We start from the raw sequence: 26,492 nt of genomic DNA on the forward strand, positions 1-26,492 counted from the left end.
GTCCCTCAAGCTACTAAATATTAATGTTGTTTTCAAGTATGACACAACCATTACCAATATATGTTAATAAGAAATAGCCCAAGTTTGAATGTAAATGGAAGTGTTTATTGTATTCCATGTAGCAAATGTAATTGTAATTATGTAGGACAGACAGGAAAAACACTGCAGCTCAGAATCAAACAACATAAGTACAATATCAGAACTGCATCTGAAAGCAGTGCCCTGTTCGTTCATGTTAGGAATAATAATCATCCCATATAAATTGTTCAAATATGGGACATAGCGAACCTAAATGCCTGAGAAGGTTGACAGTATAGCAATAATGTACCTTTACACTCTAAATGAGCTAAAGTTCAAAGTAGTGGATTATTGTATTAGGCTGCTGTACAGCTATTAGGGGCCAAAAAACACAAATTATATACTGAACCTAAAATGAATGAAATGTTTTTCTGCACTTCCACACAAGAACAGAATATATCAAGCAGGATCACATATGCAGTATATAGTAATTGAACTTAAACAAAAACTTAAGTGTCAATAATGTTATAATCAACTACAAGACCATTTATATTAACAGTATAAAATAGTTACAGTACTTTACCTAACCTTTAACTAAGAGGGTCGTGGAGACTTGTCAAAGATACTTAAGTCAACACATATCATTCTTTAGTTAATATCCCGAGTGGTGAAGATATGATAATTAAGTACAGTACTATATTGTACCATTGTCCCTTCTTACATTATATGAAACACAGCTGGTCAGTCAATCGGCAACAGTGAAACCTCTATTTAACGGAATATAAATATGAAAGTGAAAGTCCATTCTATCCATGGTATTTTAGATGTTAAGCCTCAAATTTACCAACTATGGAGATGAAAGACTATTCTCTCAAGGGTCCGTTAGATGTCGAGCCCCAATCTAACAAACTATACAGATGAGAAATCCATTCTATCGAGGTCCATTTGATGCAAAAAACACATCAAATTACACTGAGAGAAGTGTCCGTTATATGGAGGATTCACTGAAAATGGTAACTCGGCTACTAAACACAAGCAATAAAAATTTAAGTTATAAGGACAGCGAAACTTAAAACTGTACAGCATACAGTAGTTGACAGGCTACATCACTACTGTACCTCGTAAATAATGATTAATTAAATACACTGGACAATTTTCATTTTATTTAACATTGATTCTTGGAATACAGTATCATATTTACCTCTATCTACCTATATTTATAATTTTCACTATACTGTACTGTATAATGTGAATTACCAACCAACTAATGGAATATTTCCTAAAAAAGGGCATCAGCACTTTTCACATATTGCTAATCAAACAAGATCTTCGTCATTTCACAGTTACTTCAGACTGGGTTATGCCCTATAGCCTATACAGTACAGTACAGTATGTATAGTCTTGCAAAAAGAATCAAACAATTGGAAACCAAGTTACTGTAGTGATAAAAGTGAAAGGCTCAGGTTTCATATTTAAGTACTGTACATGTACTCAAATAAGCCCCACAAACTTAAAATATACAAAATGAAACTTAAAAATTTTACAAGTGCAAACACTGTACATCAATAAAACATATACAGCACAGGCACCTTGCACCAGGTATTTACCACCAAATAACTAATAAAAACAGCAAATACCCTGAGCATGGCAGTTGTACCCAGCATATTGTAAAAAAAAAAAAATAATTGGAACAGCTTTACTTTTGTTCATATAGGAATAGTACAGTATGGTACAATAGGTTTCAACAGTATAGAGACACAGCAATATAAAAACCAGTCCCATAAAATAATGGTAAGAAAGAATTGTCTCATAGGTTTCAACTCTTTAAAAGGAACAGCTGAGCTTGATTAATATGTTTAACACAACTTAGAGAACATGTAAAACCCTCTTCCACATCATATATACAGTACAGTATATCCAGTAAGCCTGGCAACATAAGATATTCTGTTTAAAATCATAAGTAGAAACCTTTGAGACTAAAGCAATCTAAAATAGTCATTTTCCAAGAAAAAATATATCATAACCAAGTGATAAAGGTGAAGATTATTTTCTACTGATGCATTTGGAACTAATCTTCCATACTGCAAATTAACATTGGTTGGCATTTCTAATTGTGAAATTTATTCCTTGTGAAAAACTAACTTTGGACTGCAGAGATTTTATTGAAAGAAGGATATTTATATTTTTAGTAATTTCTCATAACTCCACATAATAATGTAATATTTGACCTTTATACAATCGTGTAACTGGTGTACTGGGATACAATGACAGTACAGTATGGTACAGTGCAGGAAATGGTTCAAAATTCAAAGCTTACAAATTTTTCATCTTCCATTTTCTTGAATGGTTATGAGAAACATATGCTGTACTTATTATTTCTAACATGCTCATATATGACTGAAATAAACCAGTGCACTAAAAAAGGAAATATTACCATATTAGCCAATATTTCCTAAATTAATAGATACAGTACGGTTATTGAAATAAAACTGAAGACGTGCAACAAAATAGTCGCACAAGCCAAGGTGATTCAGAGCCTTGATTCCACTAATATGCTCATAGATCCTAATTTACATTTTAATCTGAGGATAAAAAAAATATATTCATATATTTATATATATCTATATACAGTACAGAGAATATACGAGTATCACAATAAGAGAAGAGACTGTGACTGGCATCTTAACCTAGTTTGTACAAACATATACCAGCACACATTATTCTTCTGTACAAAAGCAGATTCAGTATGACTAGCATCAGATCTCTCTACAGGAGAGACCCCTTCTCCGCTAGCTTGGTCACAATCCTAGACTTCAGCTGGGGAATGTCACTGATCTTCATGTGTTTACTGGCCTTGTACTTCTGTCTCACCGACTGTTGAATATTAAGAAAAAATAGTCAAATGGGTGCAGCAATGGTATAAATCTTCAACATTATGATAAAACGTGGACAAGAGAGATTCAACTCCACATGAGAATAAATATGCAGTACAGTGGTCCCTCGGTTAACGAACACAACTCGTTCCAGAAGTTTTTTTTTTTTCGTTCGTTAACCGAATCCATTGTTTCAATGGGATATTGGGTAATTGGTTCCAGCTCACCGAAAAGTACATACAACGTAAAAAATAATGCATTAAAGTACACTTACTTTGAAGTGTGTATGTAGAAGGTTCCTGGTTGATGATGATGATGGGAATTAGAAGTGGGGGTGGAGAAGGGAGAAGATAAGGAAGTGGGGATGGAGGAGAAATCAACTTTCAGGGGACACATGCTTGATGCAGTAATTTTTCCAATAAAATTTGAAGTTCACTATGTGTAATTCAAGATTATTTTATTTAAATCAACACTGCACTATATATTATCAATATGTTAACTAAAGTTCAGAAAGACCAATAATTTCGATGAAAAATGCAAAAATATTCAAGACACCAACAAAATAGGTGCTCTCTCCACTGTTTTCAAAGCCCAACTGATGCCTTGTGACCGACTCACACATCTGATGGGCGCACAACATACTAGTTCCCTGTACTGCATATATTATCAATACAGTGACCCCTCGGTTAACGAACTCAATCCGTTCCAGAAGGTCGTTCGTTAACCGAAACCATTGTTTCAATGGGTTTTTGGGTAATTGGTTCCAGCTCACCGAAAATTTCCTAAATTCAACAAAAATGGTAGAAAAGTTCACTTACTTTGAGGTGTGTATGTAGAAGGCTCCTGGATGATGATGATGATGATGGGATTTAGAATGGGGGTGGAGGAGAAGGAAAAAAGAAGGCATTGGGGTGGAAGAGAAGTCACCCCATGGCGCCATTTCACCCATAAAATTTTAGCTCTCTTGGTGTAATTCAAGATTATTTTCTTTAAATCAACACTGCACTGCATTATATATTGTCAATATGTAAAATATATTTCAAAATGACCAATAATTTGACTGGAAACACAGAAAAAAAGCGTTTAGTTGAAGAGTCTCAAGCAAGATGTTACCTCCAGTGAAAACAGAGAGACTAGCACCTGTTTGCTGTGTTAAGAGGCTGGATGCCGCGCATTAAACTAGTCACTTTACCTTCAATTATGTTCAATAATTGTTAAAATGACTAAAAAATTTAATATTAAACTTTTAAAATTATTGAATAGTATAAACTTCTTGATATTTACTAAAATAGTAAGGAATTTAAGCCCTAGAACCGATTAATGTATTGGCGGACTGATACTAAAGCTGGTTGCCCGGTCAGTGCAAGCGAAAACATGTTGAGGTCGGTTCGTAAGAAATTCGTTAACCGAATTTTTGTTCGTTAACCGAATTGAAGATCCTTATGGAAGGCAGTTCGTTAACCGAAATTTCGTTAACCGAGGCGTTCGTTAAACGAGGGGTCACTGTATATTAAATAAATTTTAAAATGACTAATAATTTTAATATAAAACATGCAAAAATATTAAAGAGCACAACTTTATTGATATTTACTCCATTGGAAACGAATGTAAACATAGAACAGAGTACTGAATTGGTAGAGTAGCTCATCAGCTCATGCTCACAACAAAGGCCGATTTTCGTAAGGATTTCATTAATCAAATTTTTGTTCGTTAACCGAATTGAAGATTCTTATGGAAGGTTATTCGTTAACCAAAATTTTGTTAACCGAACCGTTCGCTAACCGAGGGACCACTGTACAGTATCCCTGGAATGAGTCGAGGTGTGGTTACCTGGGTGACATGGTCAGTGTTAAAGCTAGATCACTCACAATAGTTAAGACATGGTTGGAAGAATATTAAGGAGCTGTTGTCTTTATTGATAGCAAGATGGCCTCCTCTTTGCTTGAAGGAAAACTTTATGTAACTGACATGAGAAGTGTTGATTGGAAGTGGATCATGGGCAGTTAAAGAGGATGAGGTATGTAGGCTTAAGTAAGTTGAAATGACAATGTGAAGAATGATGTCAATGTGCCAGTGGAAGAAAGAAAACCTTCTATAGTTGAGAGTGGATGGCATTAAGAATGTTGGCGAGGTTTGCATAGAGGTAGGATGAGATGGTCAGACAGGTGGAGAGAATGGAGGAGTCCCCAATTTGGTCAAAAGGTGCAGGAGACTAAATATGGAGGGGAAAAGAGCCGGGGGGTAGGCCAAGAATGACCTGGAGATGTAAGAAATTACCTCAGAGATAAGAATGTGATGAGAGGCGCTACAAGAGATTGCAGAGCTGCCATCAGGTAATCATGACTAACACAAGCAAACATGAAAAATGCTGCAAAATGGCAGTGGTGGTGATAGAGGTAGGTTATAACCCTTCCCCTAATTGGAACATTTATTTTTTATAAAATTGCTGGATTTCTTTCATACCAAAAGCATTTTATGCCACTCTGATGAAAACTACTGGAAAAGTTGCAAACTTTACTGACCTACAGCACACTTCAAGGCACTGACTTACAGCAAACTTTACTGGACTGACCTACAGCACACTTTACGGCACTGATCTACAGCACACTTTACTGCACTGACCTACAGCACACTTTACGGCACTGACTTACAGCACACTTCACGGCACTGATCTACTCCACACTTCACGGCACTGATCTACAGCACACTTCATGGCACTGATCTACTCCACACTTCATGGCACTGATCTACAGCACACTTCATGGCACTAATCTACAGCACACTTCATGGCACTGTGTACTGTTTATTGGAAGAACTTTGGATGCTTGACTATTTAATGGACATGTGAGCAATACTATGGGAAAACTAAACATTTCTGAAACTACATTTGAAAAAAGCACAAAAAACTTGCCTGTTGCTTAGCATTGACACTCTTGATAACTAGAGCAGCTATCTTGCAGACAACAGGCATAAGTTCTTGTTCAGTGTAACAGGAGTAATACACCAATGTCTCATTCCAAGGTGAACCATCTAAAACTCTGTAAAAGAAAATTGTACAATATATATATATATATATATATATATATATATATTTCATTAGCCCAATAAAGCACGCGGACTTCTACATACAATCAACACCTCAACCCGCCAGGATTCGAACCCACGGCCCCCGAGCCCATGACTGTGACCGGGGAACGCTAACCGCTGGACCACCAGGATACTAAAAGCAGTCCTAGACTTTGTTATATTGCACGGAAAGCCTGTTCAACGAGCTTAAGGCGCCGTGAACCTCTAATGGGGACTACCCGTTATCACGTAGGTGGTTCACGGCTCCTTAACCTCGTTGAACAGGCTTTGTGTGCAATATAACAAAGTGTGTGTGTCATAATAATTGTGTGTGTAATAATAATAATTGTGTGTAATATTAATAAGTGTGTGTGTGTGTGTGTGTGTGTGTGTGTGTGTGTGTGTATGTGTGTGTGATATAATAAGTGTGTGTGTGTGTGTGTGTGTAATATAATAATTGTGTGTGTGTGTGTGTGTGTGTGTGTGTGTGTAATATAATAATTGTGTGTGTGTGTGTGTGTGTAATATAATAATTGTGTGTGTGTGTGTGTGTGTAGTAATAATTAACAGTTTATTGAAAGAGCATGGCAGCTGGAAGGCTGAAAATATACAGTTACATAATGGGTCACTTGACAAATAATACACAAAGTACAGGTAGTCCCCAACTTACGCCCGACTCGACTTTCGTCCACCCGCACTTACGACCGCCTCAGTTGTACCAAAATGTGGTCAAATTATGTATTTTTGAGACCCAAAGTCAGCACAGACAAAATTTTCATCTGTAATTCACTTTAAAATGGCTGGCAAGCTTAAAAGTGAGTGTTTTGTGGTGCTGAAAAAAAAAGATACCCAAATTTTCGTTTTTCTACGAGTTATTTAAGCATTTCCGACTTACGACCATTTCGACTTACGACCTGGATGTCGGTCCCTAACCCCATCGTAAGTCGGGGAGTACCTGTATATGTGTGGACACTGCTGCATGCATTTACACATCTGGTAGGCTATTTAGAAGAAAGGTGACATATTTTAGGGAGTTAAGAAAGGTGTACTGTACTAAGAAGAAGTAGAGATGGAGGAAACTTAGCTGGAGAATATGAGGTGATTGATGTACAGTATCCAGATGTGTTACCATAAACAACAACAAAAGGAATTGTTACACAAATACACATGTAGAAAAAATTTACTTGTCCTAAAAAAAAAATCAGCCACACTTAGGTGAAAAATGTTCCTCCACACCAGCCAAGGTTATACAGTAAAACCTCCATATAACAGACTCCTCTATCCATATAATCTGTTAAATGGGGGGTTTCATATCTAACGGATTCTTGATATAAAGAACTTTCATCTCTATATAGTTCGTTAGATGGAGGTTTCACTGTACAAGGAAATGTCTAACGAAGGCATTTCCACTGTTTTTTCGTTGGGGTTTTATTCTTGGACATAACAGGTTTTGGGAGGAGTTTAAAAACCATTTTCATTGCTTTTATAGAGTAAAGTTGAGATTTCCTTCAAATTATAAATGATGAGCTTACCTGAGTGAGAGCCAGAGAGCAGCACCAGCTATCATTGATGGTTTATAATGGCACATGGAATACTCAGGCAAGCACAGCTCCATCAAATACTTGGCTAGGGAATGTTGTGCTGAATCAACCTGTAAACAACAAGGTTAACTACTGTATTACAGATGATTCAGTTAAAAATAACAAAATTGAAGATACTTTTCTCAGATGAAAGAAGATGTTGCATACAGTAGCTACAGTGTAGTTAAAAATAAGTAGCAATAAGCTTGAATTGACTGCACAGTTTTACTAGCACACAGCAAAACTACATTTTGTATACGAGGCACTCAGCATTAGAAAGAGGTGAAGCTCCAAATTTAAAAAGTGGAGAAAAATACATTTAAAGTTTTTTTAAATTCAAACAACCATAACTTCGCTGTTTTTTAAGCTAGAGGATTAAAAAAAAATTATCGTGCACCTCAATCCCTCTCCTAGCGAACTGTTAAAACTGGAAGTTAGTTTTGTGAATAAGTTATTATTTTATCACGAGGTAAATGAGAATAACTACCCATCATGTATGGTAGTTTGATCTTCAAACAAACAATAATCTTGTTTTTCTGCAAAATTTTCTTATTATTGTGAGCTAATACTGCAAAACAAGTTAATGATCACCAAAGACAACACTCGTCTTACCCCCCCCCAAATGAAATAATAAAAAACTCATTTGTTTATCAGTATTTATCTTTCTGTCCCTATTATCAGCCCAATATTTATATTATTGTTAAGTATAATAGTGTGTAATAATAAGGAAACACCACTACACTCATCCCCCCACCATTAACATACAAAGGAGAAGAAAGTTTGCACAATCTTTGGTAAAAAGAGTATTATGATCATAGTATTTCTTTACAATCTTACTTTGTTTAGTTCCTTCGTTTTATTATCCCTGATGATCGTAGGAAGTTGAAGTTACGTAAATCCTGAGAAGTGCTTATAACTTTAATGGCCTCGTCATAATCAAATTACGTTTATGCTTGGCAACCTCCTGTGCCCACTCATCAACCCTACGCTGTCTCTTCCTGCCTTTTTTTCTATAGGGCCTTGGGGAAGGGGGCTCCTGACCCCTGCAATCTGCATCATGTGGTGCTCCACCACCACTAAGCTCCCCAACATCAAGTAGCTCATCACCTGCACCATCGCCAGTAGCACTTGTATCACCATAATCACCACTAAATTCACTACCAAAATCACTATCACCAAGCATGGTTGGGGTGTCCACGTGAACACTGTCGTCACTAAACACGCGCTCAGGAATAATAGGCTCCTGAACCCACACCAGAAGGCCTGGCCTCACTCGAGTCGCTCTAATATCGGGCACACATTGCACAGCACTTCTCACACCTGTGGACATGAATAACGCCAATGTTACGCCGAAAAGTTATCAAAAAATAGCAGTAGAAAGTACGCTGAACCGCCTTATCCTATACAACATGCCTAAACTAACAAGGAGGCAGCATCTGGGGGGGCGCGGATTGGCAGAGGAGCTGTGACGTAGCAAGGGAAATCCATTGTGATTGGCCGACTCCGGTGGGGGGGGGGGTCCCCACAGGAGGCATGCTGTCATTGGCGCGCATTCCTCTCACTCTGAACGGGATGTAGCCACCTTCATTTACTGAGCACACAGCCAGCTACATAGCTCCCGGACTGAGGCAAAATGACACCCTATTTTTGAAGGACTTTCAACCATATTTCTATTCTAGCTAGGAGGTTACATTCAATGCCAACATGCAGTGGAATGATGAAAATAGTGATATCCATAAAAAAACGTATATTGCCCGGGGTGGCGCTTCACCCGCTTCTAATGCCGAGCACCTCATATACTGCACTGTACTTACTGATCCAGCCTTGCTGTTTCTTCTAAGGAAGTGTAGAGGTAGTGGGTATGATACGTTGAAATCGAGCTTCTTCAAAATGGCCACTTCCATTTGGCGAATCTCAGCCTTTGAATATGCTTTGTCTGTAATGTAAGCAAAATCTCCAATTTCTGGACAGTACATTTCTTCGTACTTGCTGGCTATAAACATGGCCGTCACGCCCACCAACTGCAGCTTAGTGCGAGGCAAATTCCTCTCACTCTGTAAAGGGAAAATATACAAGCATTAAAAACCTTCAGGAGTCTGAACAGGTGGTTAAGAACCATAAAGGCTCTAGTGAACCGAGTAACAGTTTACAAGTTTTCATTCATAAAAACATTAGTTCGGTTTATATCTGAAAATTTATGCGTTTTTGACATATCAAATACTGTACAGTATTTGATATGACCCACAGACAATGCTCAATTGTCTAGCCTACACTTACACTGACTTCCTAAACACTTGCTCAAGCTTATTCCCTCAAACATGTATTATTTTCAACATCATTCACATTGAACAAATTATGTAGTCTTTCAAGATTGTTCAAACACTGCTGGGGACAGCTGGCAACTCGAGGCCGTTTGTTTACTATAGTACGTTGTCAAAAGTACGAACAAATATAAAAGTCATCGGTGATTGGTTACTTAATTAATGGTTGGGCTTTGTTGTTTTGTATATTATACTTTACTGCTGGTATATATTGTTAATTTGAGTTGCCAGCTGTCTCCGGCAGTTTTCGAATAATCTTGCGAGACTGTACAGTACAGAACTAACACCATCCACGTAGTAGTCATCATCATCAAATGTGACCATTATGTTCCTACATTTTTTTATTGTTGATTTGTGTACCAGGGACTATTCAAACAAGATTTAGCTCCTATGTACTGTACCTCTCAAAAGTGTCGGCTAACTAGGTGGGAGCCCAAATTCCAAAATGGCGGCCAGTGGTCATTTTCACCATATGGCCGGTGATAACTTTTGAACTAGATGCACTAAAATCATGAATAATGGGTCAGTTTCCACTAATTTTCAGGTGAGAAATCTGATGGGATGGTAAATTTTTAGAGGCACCATATCGACTTCCAAATCCAAGATGGCGACTGCCACCAAGGTTAAAATGGAAGAAAAATTAAAATAAAACCACATAACTAAGGAACCAACCCCAGCTACATGCATGAATGAAGCTTCCTCTGCCACTAGTTCCAGCTTGGCAGAATGGATAAAATAGTCATTTTACTTCTGAGAGAGGGGATTCAGCACATGAACTTAATAACACCAACACGCTCAAGACTTCACATAACTCGGATGTCAGCACTTAGGTTTGTTCAACTACATGGACTTCCCCTGGCTGATCTGTGATGTCGTAGCCAGGATGTGACATATGGAGGAGGATTCCATTGAGCCGGTGGAGGACCATGTAGTTGAACAAACATAAGTGGTGACTCCTGAGTTATGCGACTGAATCCCCTCTCTCACTCTGCAGTACTGCTGGGAATCACTTGAATGCAGTTTAATAACGAGCATAAATCCTGGGGGATGAGGTGTCCAGGATTCTCCACAATCTCTGAAGGCACTTAGTACTGAAGCAGGTAACAGCTTAAAACACTTGCAGAAAGACGATATTGCAGCTTCTCCATAATTCAGTGGCGTTTCAGCAGGCAAATATTTTTATCAAGGACACACAATTCTTCTGATAGAGATGCACGGTTACCTTGGGGTTGAGAACCTTTCATTGACATAGTCAAACATATAATATTTTAGATAATTAATGAGACTAGTAAGAAACTGTTGATGGAGGAGATCTTGCTGTTTCTCACTAATGAAACAGTCCCAAACACCTTTCAACTGCCTCTCGGGCTACATGAGTTTTTGTACCAAGTTATTTTTTTTTAATTGGGCACCCCCCTATGTCCTGTGCAAGGTGAAGCGCAGAAGTGCTTACAGCGCCCAACTGGGAAGCATGACCTTATGATCCGGTGGATCAGTTTGTCTGTATACACAATCGTAGCTGTGCATTTTTGCAAACACTCTGATAGTAAACCGAGTTCATACAATGTGTCAAACATTAGAGACAAGTCTAAAATAAACTTTTGAAGAAATTCTCTTTAACAGACCTCCATATGATTTTCTGTCACATGAGGATCTTGTTTCATCCTTCATTGCCTTTTCAAAATGAGAACATAATGCTTCATAGTTAAGCCACACTGTTGGCTACCCACCTGGTGCTCAGAACACAGCCTATTCTAGTTCAGCAACACATTCAGTCAATTTCCTCCGATTTAGAGGTGATTTGCTATAAGCAGACAATTTGTCCATAAATGATTGGAAGTGACTAACTCCATTAACTTGTGTACTCTGAAAATTGTAGCTACACCAGATTTAGTAATAGAATGACACTAGCAAATGCTATAAGGTTGTTTCAAGTAAGAGTACTCAAGACCATGGTTATTGAGACAAACGGATTTTCCTAGAGAAGTCTGTTATATGGAATTTTACTGCACAGTACTGTATTACAGATTATCAAATACAGTAAAGCCTCGAAGAACGACTGTAATGTGTCATCCATTATTGCAGTGTAAGGAGAATCATCATATCGTGAATCATTAATTACCATTAAAATAAAGCAATAATAATGAGATGTGTACCCAAGTCTGACCTTTCCATATCTTTTGTGTGGCTTTTTACCCTCCTTTCCCCCAAAACAATACAATTAATCAAAAAGGCAAACTATATTCTTTAAATAATGTTAATGAATGGACCTTATACAATATAAATGAATAATAATATGGTCGCATAAGAGATGGGATGCTATTGTTGTTGTCAGTGTTTACACCCATAGTGTCAGTTATCCATCTGAAACAAGAAAAAAAGACCCTGGTTGTTGCAATAGTAAAATTAATGTAAAAAAAACATGTATGTTTAATTATTGTTATTTAATGTACAGTAAAGGTAACCATTGATGTTAAAGAAAGAAGAGTGACAGTGAAACGGCAATGTATACTTGCCCTCAAAGAAACCGCGTCATTTATTTTAAGAATATATACAAAAGATTCATTCTTGTTTATTTCAGGTTGACCATCTCACATCCAGACTGATTGGGACCTGAGCAGTGCCGGATTAGTGATTTTGTCGAACCACAGGTGGTTAGGTTAGGATTAAATAAATAATTACCTCTAACCCACTTCATAACCACCTCACCCTACCTTTAAAATACTCTGTAAATAGTACAAGTTGGATAATAAAAAGAAACCGCCACTGGACTCCCAACTGTCAACAGATGTCAGTGTTTTGATACACTGGACCTTCGCTTTATGCGCATTCACTGTACAGTACAGCTGCCCCTCGACTTACGACGGGATTAGGGACCCAAATCCATGACGTAAGTCGAAAATGCTTAAATAATACATAGAAAATCTAAAATGGGTGTCTCTTTTTCTTCTCAGCACCACAAAACTCTCACTTTTAAGCTTGCCAGCCATTTTAAAGTGAATTACAAACGAAAATTTTGTCAGTACACAGCATGATCACTGACGTTGGGACTCGAAAATACGTAATTTGACAAAATTTTGGAACGACCGAGGCGGTCGTATGTCCGGGTGATTTAAGTCGAGTATGTTGTAAGTCGAGGAGTAGCTGTATACGAATTCGCATTTTTGCGGTGGCCCTATTTCTACCCACAATTCATTTTATGTGGAAAGATTCCCTAATAGTAGGTTCTTAAATTTCGCGAGTTTTTAATTCGACGTTTTTATTTGGACACAAAAAACACTACACAATTTCAAATTTCGACGGGTTTGAGCAGCCCGCCAACGTTCAGATGTGCACAATCGCGTAAACAGCGTCATTTATGTACAAAAAATTCATTATTGTTTATTACCGAATGTCTTTTTGGTTGAATTAATGTTTATGTGTGCAAAATGAACAATTCAATTCATTAATAATCCGTAGAATATCAAAACACACGAGGAGACGAGACGGCATTGTTTTCGTTAATGTTTACAAAACCAGTGATTGATTGGGTCTACATATAAAACTGAAGAAAATAATACCCTGGTTGTAGCTGTAACAAAATTAATGTAAAAAAATTAATATGGTTGTTTTAAGTAATGTTATTTAATGTTAATAAATGGAACAATAGAAGTTGCTAACCATTAATGGTAAAGAAAAAAGTGAGATCGCGTACATAAGTGCACACGTGAAAACATATTGTCATTACTCTATATAGGAATATGAAAGCAACACTTATTTACTGTTCATATATATTTTAATTCAGGTTTCTGAATTTAAAACAAAAATTCTAACCACCAGTGGTGATAAAGTTGAAAACATAAGGACAGCCAATGTTGTTGTGTGTGTTTTTACACGGATGACGAAGTTGCCACAGGTTCAACTCTAGCCGAAGTCGTAGAACAAAATCTTTTTCTGGGTTGTTTTTATTTTTTATTTAACTTTGTGTTATTTTCGTTGGTTTATTAGGATGTTGCTTTATTACAGGTAGTAATCCGCCAAACATCGAAAGTACCAGACGCAAATTAATTTTCTCCATAGGAGGTTGTATTCAAATTTGGACGATTTGAATTTTGCGAGGTTTTTACAGTCTAAATAGGTGTCCAAATGTGAGAGCCTAGTGCTATGCATTCTACAGAAGATATGGCACAAAAGTTTGATATTACGTATTATTATATCTATTTCTAAGCCACATTAGAGTATTTTGAATAATTTTTCCACAACTTTTACAGCATTAATGCTCTAGAAATGGTTGTGAAATGTGGCACAGTGTGTGTGTGTGTGCACTGCATGTGGCGTCACGGGACACAGCTGGTGAGTCAGACACTTACCCTTTCCACACAAACACCAATGCTCTTCATATGTCTTAGTTTATAGTTTTATATTATATTATCTTTAAACCCACATTAGAGTATTGTAAGGATTTTTCCACAACTTTTATAGCATTACTGTTGACTTTTAGTAGTTGTGGAAGCGCCAATGTTATACAAGTCGCATATGCTGCGAACGGACACGCCACTGTCGAGTTTTTTGAGAAGTTCAACCTTATCTTGTATAGACAACGTATGGTGTTTGCGCTTCACACCACGAGAAGCACTTCCTTTATTCAATGAAGACATGACTGGGGCTAAATAAGAGCAGTTTATAATGAAGAAAAACACAGGAATAACCGAGTCTGCTAGTGGCGCCACCAAAACAGTAGTGGCGTGTTGGCGAGGAGACCAGCGCGAAATTTTAAATTACGGTGGCCAAATTATGTCCAAACCAGCGGTGGAACCGGATTACGGATTGCATGACATGAATATGTATTTGATTGAAATTTCTCTACACAAGAATATGAAAGCAACACTTATTTACTGTTCATATATGTTTTAAATAATACTTACTCATGTAAAAAAAATTTTAAATAATACTTACGAATGTAAAACAAAAATTCTACTACCAATGGTGGTAAAGTCTAAAACCTAAGGACAGCCAATGATGTGTGAGTTTTAACTCAGGTGACAAAGTCATCAGATTCAACTCTTGCTAAAGCTTTCCATAAAGATGTCATAGCTGCTGCTGAAACTGTTACTGAACCTGAAGTTTTTGCCGAAGCAGCTTATGATGCTGAATTTGATGGTGTAGCTGAATTTGATGGTTTAGGCCTTCGAATAATAAAGCTGTCGAAAGAACCTTTCACATCTTTATGTACAGGTCATGTACGTTTTTCAAGTCCCTGTTAATTTTAATGCTTCATTCTGTTAATGGATCCACTTCAAAAATATGTTCACTGCTTGCTCCATATAATATCCACAGACCTCTCTCACCCTTTTCATATCATTTTAACACACCTAGTTTCTCGGCTAAGGTTAAACATTTGCTTTTAGCTTTTTGACCAACACTACCATCACTTGCTCATGTTGAATAGGGATGCAAAAATGCCATAAGAAACCCGAGAAAGTTTTTCTCCGTTTCCTATTCAGATGCGTGAAAACAAAGGGCCTGCCAGCTGCGACTGTTTATACTGGTGATGCTGGCATCGCCACTCACAGGCCCAGCAGCCTCCATGAGCAAGGTATGTTTTTTTTATGTATATCGGGATATAGTTATTATTTATTTTGAAAATGTAATTCTACTTTATTTTTTTTATTTGTGTCGTAAATACGAAGAAAATAACGGTGCAAAATGAATTGGGTCCTAAATTCGCCAGGGTCTTTAATATGATTCGTCGTTAGTAGAACCGCCGTTATCGGAGGCTTTCCTATACTGTAAAACAATGTACTGTACAGAGCATCACAGTACAGCTGAAATGAACCTACCTGGAGATACCTGTCAATGATTGTCACAGTAAGGTAGAGTGTTTCTTGAAGAAGTGTGAAGCGTATGTGAACCTGAACCAACCAGTCAATAAGGATGCTTCTCATCCTCCCTGTAATCTGCTGACCATCCAGGTAGTGACGACGTACTTTATTTCCCTCCTGTTGAAACAAAGACATCATGACACATTACAATATACTGGACACCAAACAAAGTCTTTTACAAGTCAAGACATGACAACCCAATACAGTTAAGTTTTAAGAGTTATTATTCCATAAAGGGTAGAGAAAGCTGCTCTAGAGGATTGTAAAAGAATGTTACAAAGATGGTCTGGAGACTGAACATGTAAGAAAGGTGTAGGAGAGGAATGTAAATAGCGAGGACTGGCAGTATTAGCCTACAGTACAGTGTAGTGTTACAGGCAAAGGGGGACCAATATGCGAGGGAATTAAAAGAGCGTTATAGATAGAGCTAAGATTTGTTCACAAGCTCAAGAGTTTAAAGATGTAAAATCAGCATTATTCTGAAGCCATGATATAACCCTCAACAACAATACCCATTTCTATAGAAATTTTTTTAGCACAAATGGAAATCCTTAAAACCTAAGCCATATATACCCATAAGTTAACAGAACACCAATTAAGAATTAAAGACTAACAAAATAATAAACAAACGCTCACCTCCAGCAGGCGTAAGTGTTTATAAATGTCTTTCACATATTCTGACACCAACTGAGGATTTCTTCCGTCTTCAGCATCTATGTCTTCAACACCAAGGCATTGTGTAGAAAAGGCAATGGACAACTCTTTTACCTTGGCAACTTCCTCCACATCCATTTGCTCCTCCACATTCTCCACAGGATCCCTCGATTTTTTCGCATTTTCTTTGTCACTAGAGAAGGAACAGAGATCCACTTCACTACTCTATCCTCACAACACACTTGTATAAGGTTAACGTGTGGACTGTACACTAATTCTCGAGAACAAATCCTCTGGGGGAAAATGCCCCTTTAGAATCCATTGCCCACTTGTTACTTTCTCTCTCTCACACACCTGTATACTATTAGGTTTTCTTTTCATTTCAGCCCATGAGCACCGTCAACCTCCTGACCAATAGTCAACGCTGCAGGTTTAGGTATAACTTTTCTCACCACTATTATAACGAGTGAATCGCCAGCCACCACAATATCGGCCAATCAACGATTTTATTCAGTTTGGAGAAAGCCTACGGCACCAAGAGGGTTAATATTTAACAATGAGAGAACAGTACAGTAGGGCCGGGATACATTGCCACCTTTTATAACTATTTTTTTATATTGCAACTACCAAAATTATTGACATTTTCCAATATACCGTATTTCTCGGCGTATAAGCCGAGGTTGTAAGCCCCCCAAAATTCCCAAAAATCATGGGGGTCGGCTTATGCAGCAGATCTAGATCATGAACCTTAAAAATTTCTGGTGCATAGCAGCGAGAGACACTATTTACTACTCGGAAACTTCAATGTGACTGCCCAATCAGTTGTTATTCTCTTTATGAGAACCCATATATAAAACAACTTTGACTTACGACCTACTCGACTTGCGACCACCCGGACATACGACCGCCTCAGTCGTACCAAAATTTTTTCAAATTACGTATTTTCGAGTCCCGACGTTAGTGATTGCGCTGTGTACTGACAAAATTTTCGTTTGTAATTCCCTTTAAAATGGCTGGCAAGCTTAAAAGTGAGAGTTTTGTGGTGACGAGAAGAAAAAGAGACACCCATTTTAGGTTTTCTATGTATTATTTTCTCATTTTCGACTTACGACCTGGATTTGGGTCCCTAACCCCATCGTAAGTCGAGGAGTGGCTGTACAACTTTGTTATTGTAAAGACGTGAACTGAAGTGACCTAAAATACCAAAATAACAGAAATACTACAACAGCGATAGGACACGACTGTTGTTCACTATTACCAGCGTGGTGGCTTGATCAGCTGTTATTCACCCCAAGGACATTAGTGTAACAAAGGGTTGAAATACAAATTCTTTATATAAGACATTGATAAAAAAAAAAGACCAGTAAAAATGTTAAAAAGCAATATAGAATTGAAATGGTTTAGAATCCTTCAAAATCTTCCTCTGATCTAGTGGTTCCTTCCGGTGAATCCCAGTCCTCCAACTTGGCTGCGGCTTCATCGTCATCTTCCCACACCACATCATCCTCCTCACCATCCAGAGAATTGGATATGCAATATTTTTTTTAATGTTTTTACTACCATTTCTGATTTTATGGCATTCCAAGAATCTATTTACGCTTCATTACATCAATACATATGGCATTCCCGGTGATGACGTATCCACTCTCTCGGTTCTCGTCGACCCACTCGAATAATTTCTCCTCCAGTTCTGGCCACTGTTGTTTACCTCTTCTCAGGGCACATTTTGTTCTGGGGATGTCTAGCTTTTCTTCAGCCTTCTTCCACTCTCGATCCTGCTTCTCATTAACGCCGAATTCTCTTGCAGCTGCAGAGTCGTTTGATGCCTTTGCAAATCTTACAACTTTTAACTTGAACGAGGCATCGTATTTCATTCGTTTTGCGGGTGGGGCCATTTTACTATAAGGTTTAAAGACAACCACCTCAGATATGGAAAATGCCAAGTGGAGAGAATGTGGCAAACAGATAAGAGGTCGACTATGAAGGCAAGTCAGTGCAGTATCGAACGTCAAACCGCTCATAATGAGTCGAGTTTGGGGGTCGGCTTATACACACGACATCAGCCTAGAATTGATATTTCAACTAAATATTCAGGGTTTGGCTTATACGTCGGGGCGGCTTATACCCCGAGAAATACGGTATAGCAATAAATTTATTTATTTCGCAAGGGAAATCGGGCAGGAAATGTTTCAAATGTACTGCCATGGCATGCAAATGTGTTATTTGCTCACCAAAGGCATGGCGCCACCATGGCTGCTCACCCACGCATTCACGCTCACCCACTCAGTCTTTCTGAGCGAGTGACGAGTAAGCAGCCGACTCTGCTGCAGATTAAGACTTCTAAGGCGAGTGCCGAGTGTAAATGGGTTGCTAGTGACGTGAAAACTAAAGTGAAGGGAATGGAAAGCTTAATGGAAAAGATTTAATACTGTAACTAATATTATTGGTTTGTTCATTTATGTAGGTGTGGGATTGTCAAGTGAGGGTGGCAGTGTAGCGTCTAGCTGCCGAGTCTGGTGTTCCCGTGATGGTGCATCAGCTGCCGAGTCTAGTGTTCATTGGTGCTTTAGTTAGTAAGAAAATAAACTCATTAAGTCAAGTTTAGTCACTTATTGGCCACCAGAAGCTAACCCCATTTTCCCCATTGATTACATGGAATTATATATCGCGAACATCGTTGGACCCCATCTCACAATATCCTTATCCTACTGTACTGTATATACTGTACTGTACGTGCTCTACATTGTCATAGAGTACTGTACAGCATAGTATTTAAATGCATCCCCCAGTTATAGCCACTTCTGGCAAACAGTTTCCCAGAAAGAAGTGGACGTCAGAAACATCCATTAAGACAACATGTCCTAAAGACACAAGGTAAGCCATAGTGATCTATCTTTCTAAATGACTACTGTAGGTGTTACTGTACAGGAAAACAGTAACTCACTATTCACAACACCACTTAACCCCATTTTATATTTTAACGCGTCTCAAGGCATACCCCGCTTTTTCACAAAGATAATCACAATACCCTACAGCAATATTTCAAACCCCGCGGGTTAGCCACAGCACTCCTATTCCACCGTAAGACCCGCTTCACACGACCAAGTTTTTTTTCATGCGCGAGGACCTGTGCGGGCTAGAAATTAATGACGTTCAATGGGACCATTCACTCATAAAACACATGTACTGTACTTCACAACCATGGAGTGAAAAAAAAAACATTCCGAACGCTCTAGAATTCTTCATACTACAATGGTGAACGCTAGTTTAGCCGTATACACTCCTTTAAAAATGCCACACACACACGTTCTTTTGTATTGTTTTTGTGGTACTGTAAATATTTTATTGCATAATATGGAGTGTACAGTACCTGTAACCTGCTATTAAATAAGAAGAGCATGGACGTGTAGGTGTCTAAATTAGATTGTCAATGTAGCTGCAGCCCCCTAGCTCTCCCCAAGCTGTGTTAGTACTATTTTTTAACTTGTATTTTCAGGCAGGTATAATGGTACACAGTTTTATTTTTTACTGTTATAAGGACACAATCATTCATGCAGAATGAACCCCCCAAAAAATTATAAAGTCAAAAACAAAGGTAATACAAAATATTTTATGTGCATGTTAGTTAATGGGAGGGGGAGCCAGTGTTGGGGATCTCAGCCTCCCATGTGTAGTTAAACTTTTTATTGCCAACTGGCAGAGCAGTATTTATTTATTTTTTATCTAGAAGTATAATTTTTATTTTTTCTTCACATTTACTGGTACAGTAATGTACAGGCAAACTTGGTCCCTAATAGTCTTGGATAATGAGAAGTGTACAGTACAGTACATGTGGTGAAAGTTGCCAGCTGGGAATGCATCCTCCCATATTTACATTAATTCTCATGGGGAAAATTAAACCCCAATATTCACAATGTCCTTTAGGAACTCATTCCTCGTGATAACCAGAGTACTGTACAGTATTCTTTTACGGGTTGGACCCCGCTAATCCAGGACCTGATGGTCCAGCAGCTTTGATGGTTCGGGACACATATAGAGAATACTTAAATCTTATGGGGAAAATTAGGATATGTTCCACAACTACTAAAAGTCAACAGTAATGCTATAAAAGTTGTGGAAAACTCATAACAATTATCATAACCTGTATTCAAATGTACTAAGTTAATTAGTAAAAAGCCATAATTTTGAGCACCATACAGTATTAATGTACTCGCTGTGTACTCAAATGTTCGAAGCTAAAGGACAATCTTTTATCTAGTGTAAACTGTGGGATGTTTATACTCAAATAAATCACCATCTTGCAAGAGTTCCAGCAATGAAAGTTATATTCTGCTCACCTCCCCCTCCCCATCCTCCCAGCCAGAAGGCGATAAAGATTTTAGAGGGTGAAGGTGGTTTTAGGCTTAAGATTTGATCTTATAAAATGTCATTGACTTGACTTGGCAAAATATAATTTGCATTGCTGGAATCCTTGCAAGAAAGATCAATTTGAGTATTAACATCTCATAGTTTACATGATATAAAATTTTAGTCCTTTAGCTTAGTACATTTGAGTAAAAAGTGAGTACAGGTACAGTAAAATGTTGATCAAAATTACAACCTTTTCACAGGGGAAACTGCATAACTAACCCCAGTGGCCAGGATATTATGGCATTGAATGTTAAAGAGTATTTCAAACAAATTCTTTGTTTAGTTCTGTACATATACAGGTATGTGAATTCCCACATAATGAAAGGCATAAAGTGAGGGTCCGGTGTACAGTAAACGTGTCATAGTACTAACACTGTCATAAAGAAGTCCAGTAAGCCTGGGCTAGATTTATGCTCATGTTAGTTGTATTGGTACCAGTATAGTTTATGCATTATTTTACCTTTTTTTAACCTCGGCTTCGATGGTTCAGAATTTCCGCTAATCGGGAACCTGTCTGGTCCCAAGCTTCCCGGATTAGCAAGGTCCAACCTGTATTAGACCATCATCAATACTGTGCTGTATGGGGTTACACGCACTTATAACCGAGTTTGATCCAATCCTAAACATGTTCTACATAACGTACTGTACTATAGTACTGTATCTCCAAATAGATGACCCTGAATAATGTAGCAAACACCAGGCTGGAAACCTCTGCTGTAGATAAACTTTTACTTAAATATACAGTCACCCCAATTATAAATGGTTAGCACTTGTAACAGCCAACATCTAGGGCATTAAAAACTTCTTTTGCTCTTCTAACAGGATAGCTAAAAATTTGTAAACAATGTGTGTGTTTTCATTTGTTGCCAGGCCATCCTGTATAAGGCATATAAAAAGAAAAAAAATTATATAAAAACTCACCTTTGTCTTAATTTAGGAACAATAGAGGGCCTCTTAGTGATTTCTGAAAGTTTCAAAGGAGCCTTGGATCCACGGAGCGATATAGCACAGTTACCAACTTCTCCAAGCGCTGGCCGGTGCAGCACTGGTCCCTGGATCAGCTTGGTCTCCACCTTCTTGAGAACATTATCTGGACCCATCTGCTGACAAAATAACAAACCTTTATAAATATTCATGTAAATTAACTTGATAATTTATGCACTTCTACACTGTACTGTACATCCTTAGAAAGACCAATGTTACTTTCCCAAGTTTATGTTGAGACATATCAAGGGCACAACAGCTGAGAGTAGAGACATATCAAGGGCACAACAGCTGGGAGTAGAGACATATCAAGGGCACAACAGCTGGGAGTAGAGACATATCAAGGGCACAACAGCTGGGAGTAGAGACATATCAAGGGCACAACAGCTGGGAGTAGAGACATATCAAGGGCACAACAGCTGGGAGTAGAGACATATCAAGGGCACAACAGCTGGGAGTAGAGACATATCAAGGGCACAACAGTAGAGACATGGCTGGGAGTAGAGACATCAAGGGCACAACAGCTGGGAGTAGAGACATATCAAGGGCACAACAGCTGGGAGTAGAGACATATCAAGGGCACAACAGCTGGGAGTAGAGACATATCAAGGGCACAACAGCTGGGAGTAGAGACATATCAAGGGCACAACAGCTGGGAGTAGAGACATATCAAGGGCACAACAGCTGGGAGTAGAGACATATCAAGGGCACAACAGCTGGGAGTAGATATATAGTAATTTAAGAATTTTATTAGTGAGCAAAAATTTTATCTTCTGTGCAAAATATAAGACATTTATATTCAAATTATTCGCTCTCAACTCTGCTCCCCAGTGGTTGTGTATACATTGTAAACAGGACTTGCACTTCATGGCCTGTGACTGCTGCCTTCACAGGGTTCAAATGTACATTGAAAAATGGACAAGGCATAAAACCAGGTTTGGTTTTGCAGAGACTGTTTTGCTGTAACTTATTTTAATAATAAAATTCCTTAATAGAAACTTTCCAAACATGTGGGTCAAATTTCCCTTGTTACCACCCAAAGTCTCGAGAATTTTATGGTTGCAATCAATTGTTTAGACAGTTCTTAAACATTTTTCTTCTATGACGTTTCTCTCACAAGCGACCGCCTTAACCACCTGGCAATATGTTAAATAATATTTTATTATGTGCAACTATACTATTGCAATGGATTTTATATAGTGCTGATAGTATCGGATTATATGTATTATGTATAACTGATATAATGTACAGATCTATAAAATACATTCATACATGTTATGTTTTTATGCAACTGTATTACAATAACATCTTTACAGACTCCCAGTTTGGATTTAGAGCTAGAAGGTCAACTGAGAGTGCTCTGCTATCCTTTACTAATGACATCTTAAATTCCTTTGATGACAGTCAGTTATTCTTGGACCTCTCTAAAGCCTTCGATACTGTCGACCATACCATCCTCCTTTCAAAACTTGAACATTACAGCATTAGGGGCCTGTCCCACAATTGGTTTCCCTCGTATCTGTCCAACAGGATGCAGTACATCTGCTATAATAATCACCAATCTGACTCCTTGCCAATCTTGTATGGTCCAGTACTGTTTTTGTTGTACATAAATGACATAGTCCAAGCCAGCTCACTCATAAAATACAACTTATTTGCAGACGATGGTAATCTCTATGCCACCAACTCAGACCTCCATTCCTTGATGAGAACTATGAACACTGAATTGACTAAAGTCAGGACCTGGGTAATACGTAATAAACTGACCTTAAACCTTTAGAAAACCCACTACACGATCTTTCACCTAAGGAAAAACTTACCCCCAGACTTGAACCCCCTATACCTTGGTAATACAGTCCTCAAACGCGAACAAAATACTAAATTCCTAGGGTAATTGTTGATGAGAAACTTAACTGGAGAAACCACATACAAGCCATTCACAGTAAAGTCAATAAACAGTGCGGTATCATGTATCACACTCAACAGTCACTCACTCTCACAGCAATGAAAGAAATCTATCATGATCTTGTTTACCAACACCTGATACACTGTCACACACTATGGGGGCCTCTGGCTCTTCAAAAACACAATCTCTGGTTACTGTACAAAAGAGAGTTGTACGGACAATGACCTACTTGAAAAACAATCAAACAAACGAGAAATTTGCTACATTGAAAATTTTTAAATTCAAAGTTATTAACACCTACTGCTGTACCCTCTTGACAATAATTATTTCCAGTTCCGGAATAATCAGAGATACAACTTAAGGCACCCAGAGCTACTAAGACCACCCCCCATGCCTCCTCTCAGTCCCAGACCTCCATAAAATATCATGGTGTGAAGGTATGGAACAACTTACCCCCACCCATCCGAGCAAAGACTACGCTCCCTTCCTTTAAATCATCTCTAAAAAAATATCTATTGTCGAAGTATTAATATTTCTTGTAACACTTACTATATTTACAGTACCTGCTTTTATTGCAATAAACATATTTGCCAACTAGTCATAATCCTGACAGCTCTGTCCTCTTGTTCAACCTTATTACTGTACAACCCATGTTGTAATGCTCCCCCATTCTACTTATTATTTTCAATTCCACTGTAATTTATGTATAAATAAATAAATAAATATTGAAGTGATAACTTTGGTAACATTATGAGATGTTCTTATTACCACCATGCTATTGTACTATCCCAGATGATACTAAATGTTACATAATACTTCCTGGAGATAAATGTATAGTATATATCAGGTGCCTAAATGAGAGCTCAGATTCTCAACTGGCTCAGCCATGTTAATATTGTTATTATTATCCACACTGTATCTGTTTTTCTGGCTAAATAAACTGTTTCAATTCAATTCAATAAATACTGTTATATCATCACAGTATAGTCTCGATTTACACGGATTTCCTTTACGAGGTTGGTCATTTACATGGCACCTGGCCAGACAGGCAATTATTAGTTACGCGGTACACTCCACCATTTACGCGGGAAGCGGCGCAGGCAGGGTGCGCACTAGGTTGCCCAGTCAACAAAACATTACCGGGTTCTTCATCCGCCACCCACCACAGCCACCCCAAGTCAGTGATAGTGAGGATATGGACTTTGAGGGGTTTGACAAAGAGGCCCTGCAAGCCTCTGTGGTGGATAGTGATACAGGTGAGGGCCAATAATCTGCCCTCTGCCTCGTAACCAGCCACCCATCCCCGTGTGCCCAGCCACCTCTTCTACTAACGTAAGTGTTAAAAAGCCTAATACTATTGATATTTCTCTTAAATATTGTGTGTGCATACCATCATAAAATTAAGATGTTATTTTTACTACAACGCACGTATTGTGTAGGAAAAAGGGTAGTCTGGCGGTCGGCCCAGTCTCTATTTCAATTAATCCCATTTGTTGTTATTTCGTTTACGCGTTTCTCGTTTTACGCGGACCAACACGGGTTTAATTGACCGCGTAAACCGAGACTATACTGTATTTATAAACAATGAACCGGTAAAACAACCTTGGCGTGACCAGTAATTTAAGCCTTAATAACACTGGTTTGGAAACAGTGTAGTGGATGAATGGAACACGTTACCAAATATCATCATTAACTCGAATACGCTGAATAGCTTCAAACATAGGTTGGATGCTTATACGAGCAATAGGGGTTGGTTATAAACGGGACTGCCCAGTATGGGCCAATAGGCCTGCTGCAGTTTCCTCCATTCTTATGTTCTTATATCAATTTTGTGGTCACATTAAAATTATTCACACAAGGATCCCATACAATACATAATTAAATATAAAGATATATTTTTTTTTAAAAGAAATATAATAACGTCACAAATGATACGTTTACGATAAATTTGCATTAATATGTTAGGGAGTAATGGAATACTTTATAAGTCCAGTGTGTTAGTTGCATGTCCTAAACCATGTTGGGCAGCTTGTAAAATTTTACCCATGCTTAATAAGGTTAGGTTAGGTTAGGTTAGTTTGGTTGTTTGCTTCGAATAAAACAAAACCCATCGGAAAAACACATTGCTCAACTGGAGAGCCAATGTGGTTGACAATGGAAATTTAACCAAATTATAAAACATTATATGATCAGTAATTACTCAGCGAAATTATTTAAACATGAAAACATATGTAAGTAAATCACTGTGGGTGCGCGTGATGAAGGTAAAGGAAAGATGTGAGTTACAGGAAATAATATGTAGATGGTTTGAGGGAAGTAATTTACAAGGCAACGAAAATTACTACTTAGGGTAGCACAAGTCACGCCACAACCATATACTTAAAACAAAGTAACAGTGAAGACAAGTTAACAGAGAACAACTCGAGTATTTGACAAGAGGAAAATGTGACAGATTAATTTAGAGGCAAAACAACACCATGATGGCGGCGACCTAACACACAAACTCTCCTATTGTTTAATACCCAAGAGACGCCATTAAGACACTCACGCTGGTGTGAAGGGTCGTCCTTAACGCCATCTTACTGTAGTCTGGTAAATATCCTCACACGTCGGAGAACTTGTTAAAAGAAGTAACAAGTGTTCAAACGGAGCGATGACCAACGGTTTAAATGACGCTGTTGGGGGGAGAGGCGGGCAATACTCGTCGCTCATTGGTCAAGCTGTACAGGGGAGGATAGTACTTAGCGCTGATTGGTTGGTTAGTGGGACATTTAAATTGTGACGTCATTATTTATATTATATATATTTTTACATTTTGG

General features: G+C 38.1%; 1 protein-coding gene across 2 annotated transcripts; it reads right to left on the minus strand.

Annotated features, from left to right (window-relative positions):
- Window positions 1-1,166: 1,166 nt before the first annotated feature.
- Window positions 1,167-26,452, minus strand: LOC121877792 (G2/mitotic-specific cyclin-B-like). 2 transcript variants are annotated; one of them, XM_042383667.1, is made up of 8 exons: window positions 26,222-26,452; window positions 21,705-21,886; window positions 16,356-16,566; window positions 15,678-15,836; window positions 9,352-9,591; window positions 7,490-7,608; window positions 5,803-5,929; window positions 1,167-2,892 (listed from the first exon to the last, which is right to left on the minus strand). In XM_042383667.1, the coding sequence occupies exons 1-8, from the start codon at window positions 26,249-26,251 to the stop codon at window positions 2,785-2,787; spliced, it is 1,176 nt and encodes a 391-aa protein (XP_042239601.1). In that variant the 5' UTR covers window positions 26,252-26,452; the 3' UTR covers window positions 1,167-2,784. The 2 variants fall into 2 exon arrangements, with proteins under 2 accessions (XP_042239601.1, XP_042239602.1); XM_042383668.1 differs by having other exon boundaries at window positions 21,705-21,883; window positions 26,222-26,451.
- Between the last annotated feature and the right edge of the window lie 40 nt (window positions 26,453-26,492).

This window comes from Homarus americanus, unplaced genomic scaffold (genome assembly GCF_018991925.1).
Source record: "Homarus americanus isolate GMGI-L3 unplaced genomic scaffold, GMGI_Hamer_2.0 scaffold24523, whole genome shotgun sequence".
Classification (NCBI taxonomy): Eukaryota; Metazoa; Arthropoda; class Malacostraca; order Decapoda; family Nephropidae; genus Homarus; species Homarus americanus.

Excerpts from the sequence above, each read along its gene's own strand:
- LOC121877792 (XM_042383667.1), bottom strand. The coding sequence starts at position 26,251 with ATGGCGTTAAGGACGACCCTTCACACCAGC. Across the intron at positions 9,592-15,677 it reads TCATTGACAGGTATCTCCAG|AGTGAGAGGAATTTGCCTCG; the intron begins GTAGGTTCATTT and ends TTCCCTTTACAG. Across the intron at positions 2,893-5,802 it reads GTGTCAATGCTAAGCAACAG|TCGGTGAGACAGAAGTACAA; the intron begins GCAAGTTTTTTG and ends AATATTCAACAG.